The sequence below is a fragment of the Chlamydotis macqueenii genome, chromosome 5 (assembly GCF_036417535.1).
Source record: "Chlamydotis macqueenii isolate bChlMac1 chromosome 5, bChlMac1.mat, whole genome shotgun sequence".
NCBI lineage: Eukaryota > Metazoa > Chordata > Aves > Otidiformes > Otididae > Chlamydotis > Chlamydotis macqueenii.
In genome coordinates, this window is record NC_141560.1 from 30,591,446 (window position 1) to 30,604,319 (window position 12,874).

General features: G+C 33.5%; 1 protein-coding gene across 5 annotated transcripts in view; it reads left to right on the forward strand.

The window, feature by feature from the left end:
• STRN3 (striatin 3) overlaps positions 1-12,874 on the forward strand; it is a 64,438-nt gene that overhangs the window by 23,843 nt on the left and 27,721 nt on the right. For 3 of the 5 annotated variants that reach the window (XM_086749344.1, XM_086749343.1, XM_086749348.1), the window contains 6 exons: positions 1,598-1,671; positions 3,131-3,212; positions 3,514-3,693; positions 4,393-4,525; positions 6,132-6,273; positions 11,880-11,990. In XM_086749344.1, the coding sequence (XP_086605470.1) occupies positions 1,598-1,671; positions 3,131-3,212; positions 3,514-3,693; positions 4,393-4,525; positions 6,132-6,273; positions 11,880-11,990 (722 nt within the window). The remainder of the gene's footprint in view (positions 1-1,597; positions 1,672-3,130; positions 3,213-3,513; positions 3,694-4,392; positions 4,526-6,131; positions 6,274-11,879; positions 11,991-12,874) is intronic. The other 2 variants (XM_086749345.1, XM_086749347.1) reach the window with 1 other exon arrangement.

Below are 12,874 nucleotides of genomic sequence, written 5' to 3' on the forward strand. Positions count from 1 at the left end.
CAACTGATCTCATTACATGCAGCAACATTTTGGCTTGTTTGTAGTAACTATTCATTGGTATAATTTTAGATCAGATACCTCATTATCTTTTCTAATTAACAATTAAAGCAGAATTTTAATTAGTGTTTTGAAATTGTAGCTCCAAAGTGGAACAACTGCTCCTAAATAGTATTTGCCACAGCTCTAAATTGAACAAATTTTGGTTGGCTTTTAAGTTACAGTTTTATGGCCTTCACTTATAAATTGAGCAAAAACATTTCAGCTTTATTTAATGATTTCTTAGTTATTTTTAAGCCCCAAATGTACAGTACTTTACAGAGTATATAAATCATAGTATGTGCACTTTCTGGAAAGCTTGGTGGAACACTGCCCTATTACAATGTGGAACAAAGCTTTGTTTCTCAGTTTAAAGAGAGCACCTAGGGTAGACAGTCTTACTAAAGCATGGATGAAATATTAATATAGTCACAAATAATTCAAAAAAATATTCTTCTATTTAATTGGCAGTCAAATTCAGGTCACACAAATACCTAGTCTTCAAGAGTCTTACAGTTTTTCAGTTACAGTGTAATTGCTATGAAATGCGGGATTTTATCTTACTATAAAGGGTCAGTAGTGCCATCTACTGACAGTTTGTTAATGAGACTGTTCTTAATTGCAGTTTTAGCAGACACTTCTGTAATGTAGAAGAAAATCTTCCATACCATCAAAAATGTCAGGCAGCATTTGAGATGAAGTTTTACTTTCAATTTGGAAAAACTTGCAGCAGTGACTCAGCCATTTAAGAATAAGATTTGTTAGAAATCCTTGGTTTTGTCCAACACATGTTCCATTATGTATTTTTTCTCAAGAAGTTTCATATTTGAGAGTACTCTTTAAAATTGGGAGCAACTTGAGTAGAGAATAAGATTTGGAAGGCTTATGGAAATAATATCACCAAGACTGATTTTTTTAAAATGTGTCAGAGAAGGAGAGGTTAGGGGATCAGAGATCAGGAGATGGGAAGGAGTGAGATATGTTTGCATACGTGGACTGAGCAGGAATTGAAAGCTAAGCCTCCAGTCAATGAGGAAGAGAAAAATCAGTAAGAGAATACATGATGAGGGAATGTGGCAGTGTAACATCATTCTTCAGAGGGAACGATCTTTGTCATAAGCAAAGACAGAGCAGGAGAGAAACTGAAGTGGAAGTTGGAGGTGGCAAATAGACAGGAATCTCAAATGTGAGGTTCATTCATTGTAGTGCAGTTGGCTACCTGTGACAGTGCTACAGCTGAAAAAGTAAGCAGTTAAATAGTTGAACCTCCTGGTTTTTGAAAGCTTCACTCAGTAGGTGACACACGTGAAGAAACTCACATTCTGACTAAGCATACTAAATGCTCATAGGTAAGTTATTTGATCATTCTGAATAATTGTAAGAAGGTTATTTCAAAACTGTATTCTTGAAAGACTAGAAATAACAGTATGATGCAATAATGATCACAACAGTTTTATTTGGATAAATTGTGTTAATATGGTTGTTCTAAATGGGAATAGCATGTTTCAATTGATAAAAGTAATGTATGCTAATTTGTTGAACATATGCATACTTTTTTCAGGGCAAAATATCATAAATTAAAATATGGCACAGAATTGAACCAAGGTGACTTGAAAATGCCAACTTTTGAATCAGGTAACTTTTTTACAATAGCTTGTTCTAGTATGATTTATTTATACACTGTTCTAGATTTGCTCTGGTCAATTTATTGCAGCTTTCATTCTTCAACTCACCCTCCCTTAGGTATGTTCTAGAGAAGATATCTAGGAAAGGTTTGATATTGGGTAAATATTATTTAATCTGAAAATCAAAATTAATTGACCTTTCCTTTTTTTTGAAAGAGCTATGAATGTCGAAGAAAGCTTTAAATAGTTACTTAATTAGCTATGGTTTCTCATTATTTCTTATAATACCCCTTCTTGGAGGATTTAATGCTTTTTTTTTTGCTGTTGTGCCATCCATCCAAAAGGAAGGTGTCAGGGCAGAATAAACAGAATTAATACTGTTGTTTTTGAGTGCTTTTATAGGATGCTAGTTTTTAAAGAATGAGGAGAAAAAAATTGTACTGCACTGCATTGGCCTGTAAAAAAGTTGAGCTTCTGTTTTTATCTTAAATTGAAGGAAAAAGTCATAAGAGAAAAATTAAGTTATCTTTATTGGTACTCTGGAGTGCATCTGATTTTGCAATGTAGATATAAAGTTGATCATGACAGTTTTGTTCTTCACAATATTGCAGATAAAGGAAAGCATTTTTTTCATAATAACATTGGACTATTTAATAAGCAGAATTGCATGTGGCTTCATTTGAAATGTAGGTCTTTGGGAAGACAGACTGTTGGCCTGTATTTGTGTAATGTGCCTTAAAATTGTGATCTGCGGATTTTTATTCTCCCCACACCGTGTTGGTTTGTTTGTTTTCTGCTTTAGAAGTGCCACATTTTGGGTACTTTTATATCCAATTGAATCTAGAGATCATTTTCATATTTCTTGCTTGATGGGATTTTTTGTACGTGTTTAAAGGCAGTATAAGTTAGATATTAAGTCTTAAACTATTAGTTTGTACTGTGTTTTATAGTCTCTGCCACAGTAAAAGTGCAGTGGATCTAGTTTTTAATTGTTGATAGTAAACTAAGGGAATTTGTGTTAAAGTTGATACCTGTGTTTTCTCTCAGAGCTGATATATGTCACTGCTTCTCTTATTTTACTTCCTAAGTAGCTCTGCTTTTTGAAAGAGATACAGCCTGTTTTCTTAGCAGTAACACTTCAGCTGATCAGGGCAAGGGTTTATTTTGTATGCATGTTAAATATTTTTCTAGTTCTTTTTCTGCATATTGGGAGTCAGAGTTTTTTAGCTGATTCTGTTTTGTTAAATGATTTGCTTCATGCTTCAGCAAAGAATGAGGAAAAAAATGTTTTAAATTAAAAAAAAACACTGCATAAGACTGCATCTAATTTAAAGCGCTTTTTTTTTAAGGTTTGGTTTTAGTTTCATTTGTGTCTTGTAAAAATTAAATTGACTTTAAAAACAAGAACAAAACCAAAAAAACTCCACAGAACAAAACTACTCACCAAACTATGACACTGTATCTTTCAGAAGAAACCAAAGATACCGAGGTTCCTGCAGTACCTCAAAATAGCCAGTTGACCTGGAAGCAAGGCAGACAGTTACTAAGACAGTAAGTAACATTGTTGAATATTGGTGTCTTCAAACTTTTCTGTGAAGTATGAGGAGCTGTATATATGCTTACTCTGTGAAACAGAATAATCGAGATCACAAATAGTGGTTCATTTTCCAGGACTTTGTAGTCTTGAGCTTTAGGCAGTATAGAGTATGTTTTCCATATGAGATGGATAGCAATGAAGCTTATTTTCCGTAAGTGATAGAATAGTGGCATTAATTTTTAACAGTCAATACTAATTTCTTTCCTTTTCCGTCAAATATGCTTTCCTCTTTCTTTCTTCTCTTAATGCATCTAGGTATCTTCAGGAAGTAGGTTATACAGATACAATATTGGATGTACGCTCCCAGCGGGTAAGGTCTTTGCTTGGGCTCTCCAATTCAGAACCAAATGGTTCAGTAGAGACAAAGAACTTAGAACAAATCCTCAATGGGGGTGAATCTCCTTCATCAAAACAAAAGGGACAGGAAATCAAAAGGTAAGTGAAGTGATTAAAAAAAAAAATGCATAAAGTTTAAGTATATTTTCCTTAGTCGTTGATATGTATAGGTCAGTTCCCATTGAACTTTCAATTCTAGAGTCTCTGAACACCTGTGAATGTAGCTGACTACTAATGATTATGAACTTAACTGATTATACATAGGAACTTATATCTATATTACATACAGAAAAAAATATTTTTTTACAGTGAGGTTGGTGGAACAGTTGGAACTGGTTGCCTGGAGAGGTGGTGGATGCCCCATCCCTGGAAACATTCAAGGCCAGGTTGGACAGGGCTCTGAGCAACCTGATCCAGTTGAAGATGTCCCCGCTTCTTGCAGGGGCGATGGATTAGATGACCTTTAAAGGTCTCTTCCAACCCAAGCTATTGTATTATTCTATATTTGCACATTATACATGTATAATATATAGAGGAAAATATAGAGTATATTGAAGTTGAATTTGTATCATATAACCACTTTGGAGTTGTTACTTTAGGGAAAGATTCTGTGAAGTTGTGCTTTTATAATAAGGAATTAGGCAACTGTAGAAACTTCCTCATGCAGTCATTTCTTGTTGTTTTGCTAGTTTTAAAGTTCTTGAATTGTAAGGTATCAATTGCATTTAATCTGATTAATATTCTAAAATATCTTCAGTAAGTAAAACAGGTTTTCTGTTAATGTTTTTATTTATGTAGGAATTCTGGTGATGTTCTTGAAACATTTAACTTCTTAGAAAATGCAGATGATAGTGATGAAGAAGAAGAGAGTGACATGATAGAAGATATTGCAGAAGGAAAAGAAAAGCACCGGATAAATAAGAAACACAAAGTAAAAGACTTCTTTTTAATTTTTTTTTATATAGATCTGAAATTCCTTTCTAAAAGGAAAATGCTTTTTCCAGATGATTACATATGTGTCATGTTAAAATGTTTGTTGTTGTACCTTCATTATCTGAATGAGTTGTAAGCAGATGTATTATTGGTAAATTTGGTGATTTAGTTAATATATTACCTTGAAAACTTAAGAACAACCAACCAGCCTGTTTGCAAATGTGAATTAATTGCTGAAAGAGAGAACTAATTTGACCATCTCAGCTTCTCTGCATATTTTGAGTCGATGACCCTTGAAGGTCCCTTCCAACCCTAACCATTCTATGATTCTGTGATTCTAAATGTAGCACAATACGATGTGCATCCTTTCTGAATTTTGGAGAAGGTAGGGACAATTTCTTAGAAGAAACTAAACTCTTTAGTGGGAAAAAAAAATTAGTTCTATGCCAAATACCTATTTAATTCTTCCTTCTGTGTAGCTTTTTACTGAATATGTTAAGAGCCTAGCAGAGACTTGTCTCCATTAACCTTCTGTTTAAGGTTCTATTAAGTTTTGTTCTGTTTTATTTTCCTCTTTAGTTTTCCATTCTATGAGCAATTATCTGGGTAGGATAGGCTATACTACCTGTTCCTTTTTAGTTCTTTCTCTCCTGTACTGGAAGAGTCTCCCTGTCAATGAGGTTTCTTTACGTAGAGAGGTTGATTTCTGAACGTTTTACTGACAGTTTTACAACTTCTTGCTCAGTAGGGTGTTCTGTAGCATGATCGCCCCTCTGGCTGCATTGAACGTTCTTGAATAGGTACCAGCATTAGCTCAACTTGATGCCAGTCTTAATCTCCTAACTTGACTTGTCAGGAAGGATTTTCCACCATACCTTTGGTATTAACTTGTACTTTGGGTAAATAGATTAATCAAGCAATCGGTTGAATATATTTTTTTTTTTTTTTTGTTCTAAAGCTGTAAATAGTCTGATAAAAAGATTATCTAATAGGTAAATCTCCAATCACATATGAAGACGTTACACTCCTTTTTTGACTCTTGACAGAGCTTGGTTTTTTGTAGAAAGTAGGAGGATCATTTATAGTTATCTTTGTAAAAATTGTCTCTTTCTGAAAACGTGATAATATTGTGCAAGTCAGAGAAACATAACATAACCCTATGTGGAAATTTTCTTCACCTGCAGAATGAAAGAAAGTTTTTCACTGATGCCTTGGTAGGGGGGTGACTTTGTTTAAGGTGAAGGCATGATAGAACTAGTAAAAAGGCACTTTTCTGAAAGCACTGTATTTTCCAGGCTTATGCTTAACACTGAAATAGAACTAGAAAGCAAAAAGGAAACTTTGTTGCTAAACTAGTGTCAGTATTCTTTTCATTTTCTAATGGTTACTAGACCGCACTGCACTCTTTTTTCTTTTTTCTTTTTTTTTTATAAGCAGCTCTAGATCTGATTGTATCTTAGTTTATTTTTCTGCATATCATGTTTTCCTCTGCAACCAAGTACACAGTGAGAGTAGTTGATGTAACTTCTAATCTAAATATTTGAGTAGAAAAAAAAAAAAACTGTTCATGATTCAAATGCAGAAAAATGTCTATCTTCTTGCAGATTGGTAATGAAGGTTTAGCTGCTGACCTTACGGATGACCCTGATACTGAGGAAGCTTTGAAAGAATTTGATTTTTTAGTGACAGCTGAAGATGGTGAGGGAGCTGGAGAAGCTCGAAGTTCAGGCGATGGAACAGAATGGGGTAAGATGCTGACAAAAGCATTTAGAAGTAAAGGAATACTTGCTCACAATAGTACACAAGAGTTGCAATACCTGCTAAGAGGGTGTGAATGTGTGGAATGATTGTGATGATCAAATGCTGATGCTTAGATAATAGTGTATTGGATGCTGAAACTTTCATATATGTATATATGCTGTTGTAGTTGACAAAGATGTAATTATAGTTACATTTGTTTCAGGTTTTAATTCCAAAAATAATAAGAAGGTATTTTCTTTCTTTAATGAGGAAGGATAGGATTCTAAATGGTTTTATACCTGAATTAAATTTGCTTTCAAATCTAGATTTTCTGATCAGGATCTTTAAACTACTTGTGCTCCAGTTAAATGAATTTCTTCAGTGTACTCATAAAAATGGACAGTATTTAGTTTTTCTGGCTGAGATGTTTAGATGTTATTGCTAATATGAGTTGCATTAGTAGAATTTTACAAAATCCTTTTTTAATGGCCCAACCTTTTATTTATTTATTTTAATTTTAGAGTAGATAATAAAATTAAGTAGGTTACTGATTTGATGTGAAACAAAGTATGCTAAGTCAGAAACTCTTGGAGCTTACATGTTTCAAAAGAAGGAATTTGAAGAGGGAGAGAATATGGGTAGGAAAAAGAATAATGAACCAAATAATTCTGCCTTGAAATGGGAAGTTGACCATCTTAGTTTCTGAACTGTGACACAACCAATTTTGTGGTTGCATACTGTAAGTCTTTCATTGTAAGGCCAAAATGTGCCACTAGATAATCTTGTTTGACCATTCTGTGTCATTCTATGACAATGAAGTTGTACTTAGAGAAACACCTTGGTGAGCAAAGAGAATCTCAAGTTCTACAGAAGTCAAAATACTGACACATCTTCCAGAAAAATAATCCAGTCTTGATTTTGAAGGTATCAAGGATTAGAAAGTATTCCTTCCTGGAAACTAGTATCAAAGAGTTAGTCACTTTTATTTTTAAAACTCAGTGTTATTTCTAGTTGGAAGATGAACCTGGACAAACTGTTACCTTTAGTTTTGGTAATCCGTATCTATTTTTAGAAGCATTTCAGCTGCTTGGTGTTGTTCCCCTTTGAAGTCAATGTTATTTGTTTAGTTTCTTGGTCATCTTTTTGTATAGCCAAATGGGCAAATCTCTTGGTGTAAGATGTCTCGTAGACCCTGAAGCCACGGTTTTGACTTGCAGTTTGCAACCTCCCTTCAGATGTATAATGATGCAGAAAGTTTTGATTCTAGCATCAGTCTTACCACTATTGTACACTGAAGGAAAGACATCTTGATACTATAATTCACGCAGGCAAAGTTTTATCCATTTTTTTTCACAGCAGACTGCTGAAACTTACTGAACTAGCTTGTGAAATTTCAAGTCATTGCTTTCCAAGGTTATTCTCCAGTGTGTTATATCTCTGTCGTCTTCTCAGGTAGTTACCTAGAATGAGGCAATTCTGATTTATTTATAATGCTGACTTGGCAAGTTAATTTTTTTCAAACTTGTTTTTGAGCAATTCAGTTGCTGTCTCAAATTTAAAAATAAAATACAATAAGATATAAAAATCTATTTAAAAAATCAGATTGACCCACCACACTTCTCAGAGAACAGTTTGAATGTCTTTTATTACGGTTTAAGTGAACCCATAGCAAAAGTGGGGCAGAGCATTTTGGGAGGTTTTACATACTTGTGACTGCTTTTTTTGTGATAACTGATTTAACTGCAGTAATTCAATTGTTACCACAGCGCTTGTGTCTGAGGCAAGGAAGTGGGGAGGACGAAATTAACATAAACCTACTTTCATCTTAAGTATGTGTTCTCAGTTTTGCCATATGAAGACAGTATCCATAAGTTTGTTGTATATTTTCTACAAACTTTGTATTTAAATGAGTCAGAAGATGTACTTTCAACTCTAGTAGCAATGCCTTTTTCCATAGTATGTCACCGATTTTAGTACAGCTATTCTTTCCTTAAATGGATGTTTAAGGATACAATCTATCAGGTCTTGGGGTTAAGTGTCCCTTTTTTAAAGATCACTGTGTAAATTTGAAATATTTAAAGTCAGTGCTTCTTATTACCTATCAAAAATAACTTTTCAAATATTGTCCCATTTAAATACCTTCTAAAATAAAATAATACACTGCCTAAACCAATTTCTTTTAGCCTGTAACATTATTTTGAACTTTGTGAAAGTTATTACTCGAAATCTCCAGGTCCATCCATTATGTATTTATTTTTGATTGGGAACTTTATTTAAATGAATACTTGCCGTTACTTTCTAAACAATTACATCAACTATCAATGTTAGTATTTCAGTTATAATTCATATTTTTATTGTCTTCATAATGTAAGTAGTTACTTCTGTTTATTCTCAGCTTTTTTCCTTCCTGTTTTAGTTTTTCTGTCATTGGCACCTTTCTATCACTTCTTACTCTTGCAAAGATCTAGACTCTGAAAAATGTAAATGTTTATATGTGTATTTTTCTATAAAGCTTTTATTTACAATCTGGAAAACAAACTTCTAATGTTTAGACTCTAAACCTATTCCCTAGTCTTGCTTTATTATTCTTTTTCATACTGAATTGTCAAAGTATTATCTGTAGATCTAACTTCAGATATGCTAAAATATTTCATTGCCAAATTTGACAGTTACATTTTTGCTATTGGAGACTTCTGCAAACCAGCCACGGACTGTGATAGTTTGGGTTGCCTTTTTTCTTCCTATAATACAACTTTTTATGAACATATTCTTTTTTTATAAGTGCTTCATTTAATATACTTTGAGTCTTAAATTATTTTCAGACATTGTGATTTAAAGCGTCTTGTCATGCAATGTGTTTTACTTAGGAACAGCTTATCTTCAAATTACTGAAAGATGAGCAAATTCAAGCAATCTTAAATAAAGAATGTGTGCTGTACATTTAGAATGAATGTACATTTTTAGCTTAAAAATTTATAAATGCCTTGTGGTGGTAGAGTATCATAAAGAAATAAAATGCATATAGAACTTGTGTTTCCTTAAGCACACATTAATAAATATATATTATTATATATTATGTTACATATTATGGATATTACAAATCATGTATTCTTTTTATTCTGCTTATGATTTTGATGACTACTTATGTGTTCATCACTGAATTTCTCCTCTTCATGAAACACAAAAGTTCTGTTTACAGATGGACAATGAGTCAGAGAATGACTTACTATGCCCAGAATTCTGAGTGGCAGAATGTGACTGGAATTCAGAGTCTTTTGAGGCATCTTTTAAATAAAAAACTAAATAATTGGAAAAAAAAATCCTTTCTTCACTAAATGATATTGGCTAGTGGACATCCTGGATGCTCTGCACTGTCCTGATGTCAGTTTAATGTGGATTATAATCACTGCAGGCAACTTGAGGAAGTTTTACTACTAGGGGGGAATTACAGAGCTCTTCTAGTTACGTGGCTCTGTTCTGAAATAGCGAAGCATATCTAAGCATACCTGCGAGAAACACTGCTGGGTTTTCCTAAAAATCTTCATTGAAATTCACTTTGCAGCCTCTCTGGTTAATCAGAGTTAGTGTTTTGTCTAGTTTTCTACTTACAGCCTGTATTTCAGCAGCTGATAGCTTTGGGTTTGAGTCTTTATGTTTGCAGGCTTACGTTTTTCCTGCTTTCTGTTGACTGACTGAGCCCAGTTCGTTCTAATTCTTTGTCTTGATATCTAAAGTTTGGTTTGCAACCTAAGGACATTTTCTAAACTTCTAGTATAGAACACAGACTGGACATGTTACTTCAATTTTGTCATCACCATCACTGAATTATGTGGACTGCTCCTGGTTTAATGCACCACACCTTGTAGAATGTTCCAGAATGACAGTTTTGTTGTGGTTTGGTTTTTTGGTGATATGTTTGTTGTTTTGTTTACAACAGTATAACATTGCTGTTACATATGTTCAGCTTCTGATTCAGTTTAATTCCTGAATCCTTCTCTGAAACAGTGCAACCTAGATGATTATTTTCCTTTTATTAATCTTGCTTTTGATATTTCTCTTTTAAATTTTAATTTATTCTTAACTGAATTTCCTTTCATTGGATTTTAGAAGATGTTTTTGTTGTTGTTCCTAATTTGTTTCCTCTTTTGGCTGGGCATATCCTCTGGCTTATCTTTCTGTGCCTCTAGTGTTTCCTGACTGATCACCCTTCTTCTGTCAGTGTTCTGGCCCTGCGATCATAAAGTTTGAGGTCTTTGTTTGCAGTTTGGTAGCTGTAGCTGCAGTTTGGTGTAGGATGTCATTGTTCTGTTCCCCTGTCCGCAGTTCTTTGTGGACGGCTCAGGGACTTAGCTGTAATGCTGCCCATTTCATGGCTTCACTACTCTTGCCATTCTATATTCCACGTCTTTGATCAAGGTTGTTTCTCTTTGATATTGATCATCAATATTTGAATGATGATCTTCTGGTGGATGCATCAATGTCCTAGGATATCTTCTCATTCATTGTCATGTTTTGTTGTGAAACGTATACTTGGAAAAACTCTTAGTAGCTTGCATCTTAACTGCATGTTTCATTGTCTCCGCTATGTATGGCTCCTCTTCTGCACTTTTATGACTGTAATGGTTATAATGTCAAAATTACTGTTTTATGAAAACACTGATATTGTAGGTGTGGTTGGAAGTTGGGAACTGGGGAACTTAGTTTTATTATTTTATGTCTAAAGAATTTGTGAGCAAAAGCTTAACTTGCACACAAACTGGTAGCTGCCTCGTTGTTTTCGAGCAAAAGTGCTTCTGCAAATGTCACACTTACTTTGTTTTAGAAACAAGTTTATCCTTTTATTAATTTTATGTTTCCAGATATGTTTGAGATGGATAGTTTAGAAAAGTGGAGACTTGACTTTTCTTGGAGAATAATTAGCTCTGCAATATTTGTCAAACAGAAAAAGATAATGTCTTCTGAAACTACTGTGGAATGTTGTATTTCTGCTAATTATAATTTAATTGCTGGAATGCAGTGGGATGTCACTTCACTGACCTATGCAAATTACTTTTCTTCATCTTTACGTAAAAAGCTGTATTTTTAGACTTGTTTCTCTGGTTATTTGTAGGACCAAGGTTTCTTTCTTGTGCATGTAGAATGAGTGCGAGAGGATGCATGGTGTTCTTTGTGAATAAACTGGCACTGACTTACTCAGCTTGCGTTTTCATGAGAAGTATAGCATGAATACTTTTATTTGCTTATTCAACACTGGCTGAATAATTTCTTAACACTGTCTTTATAAAGATGCAGTAATCATTTCTGAACACCAATGGATTTTTGTGTATCTTGAAGTATCTAACAACGGTTACTTATGAAGCTTAATTTGTTTGTTCCTTAGTAACAAATTAACATACAATTTTCAAATATGTAACTGATATTATACAGTGCCTTGGAAAACTCTATGAAATGAGACTTAGTATTTTGTAAACTTAAAATTGAGACTGCACCTTTAAAGTAAAGATTTATTAAGAACTTTTATTAATGCTCTTATACAGCTATGATAGTAAATCGCCAACAGCTTGCACTGCCAATTGCTGATTTTTTTTCTTTTAATAATATGCTGCATGTAGACAAAGATGACCTGTCCCCAACTGCTGAGGTTTGGGATGTAGACCAGGGACTAATAAGTAAACTGAAGGAACAGTACAAGAAGGAACGAAAGGGGAAGAAAGGGGTAAAGAGTAAGTGCAGATTCTGAATCTTGTAATGCAACACTTTTTTGCCTATCTATATAGAGGACATTTTTTCTCACAAGTTTCGTTCTTGTTTTTTTTGTTGTTTTTTTTTTTTTTTTTTTTTCATTAAGCATCATTTTCTGTAATGGGGGCAACCAACTTTAACTTTCTACCTTCTGAATGTGAATATGTCAAAACCTTTGACAGCCATTTCCTAGATGAGAAATGTTGAAAACATAAAAATTTAAGGTTAAATAGGTAAAGAGAGCTAAATGCTTTGAAATGTGAGTGTAAAAATAATGAACAACTTGCATTTTGAGGATATTCCTACTCTGAGAACTTTTCTGAAAGATTTGAACTTTATCTGCTTCTTCAAGTATACTACTATGGTATTGTTGTGAGTGGGGTTTTTTTAGTTTTTTTTCACATGAGCTGTATCAAGCTATAATTGCTGTTTATGGGCTTGTAATTACTTTTACAATCTAAGGCAATGAGAATTTAAAAATGCCTATAATGTGAATACGAATTTTTTCTGTGGCTTTGTTTAGGATATAATCTTTATTTTATGGTGCCCTTCACTTTTCGGTGCAGTTACTGCATTTTGGTTGCTACATCTTTACTTTTTAAGAGTTTTCAGACCAGTTGACCTATTTGAACTATGCAAGTTAAACCCAACTTCAATATTGAAGTACCTGGTAAAAATGCTTTTGTAACTTATATCATCAACCATACAAAGTGTAGTGGGCAAAGTGTTGTTAAGTGAGTGTCACTCTAGAGAGGTTCCCTTGATTACAGTGTTTTTATTTGGAAAGTATATTATAACAGTTTCTGGCGATACTTTGTAAAAAAAATTTTTTCCTCAATTTCAAAAATTGTGTGAATATGTACTA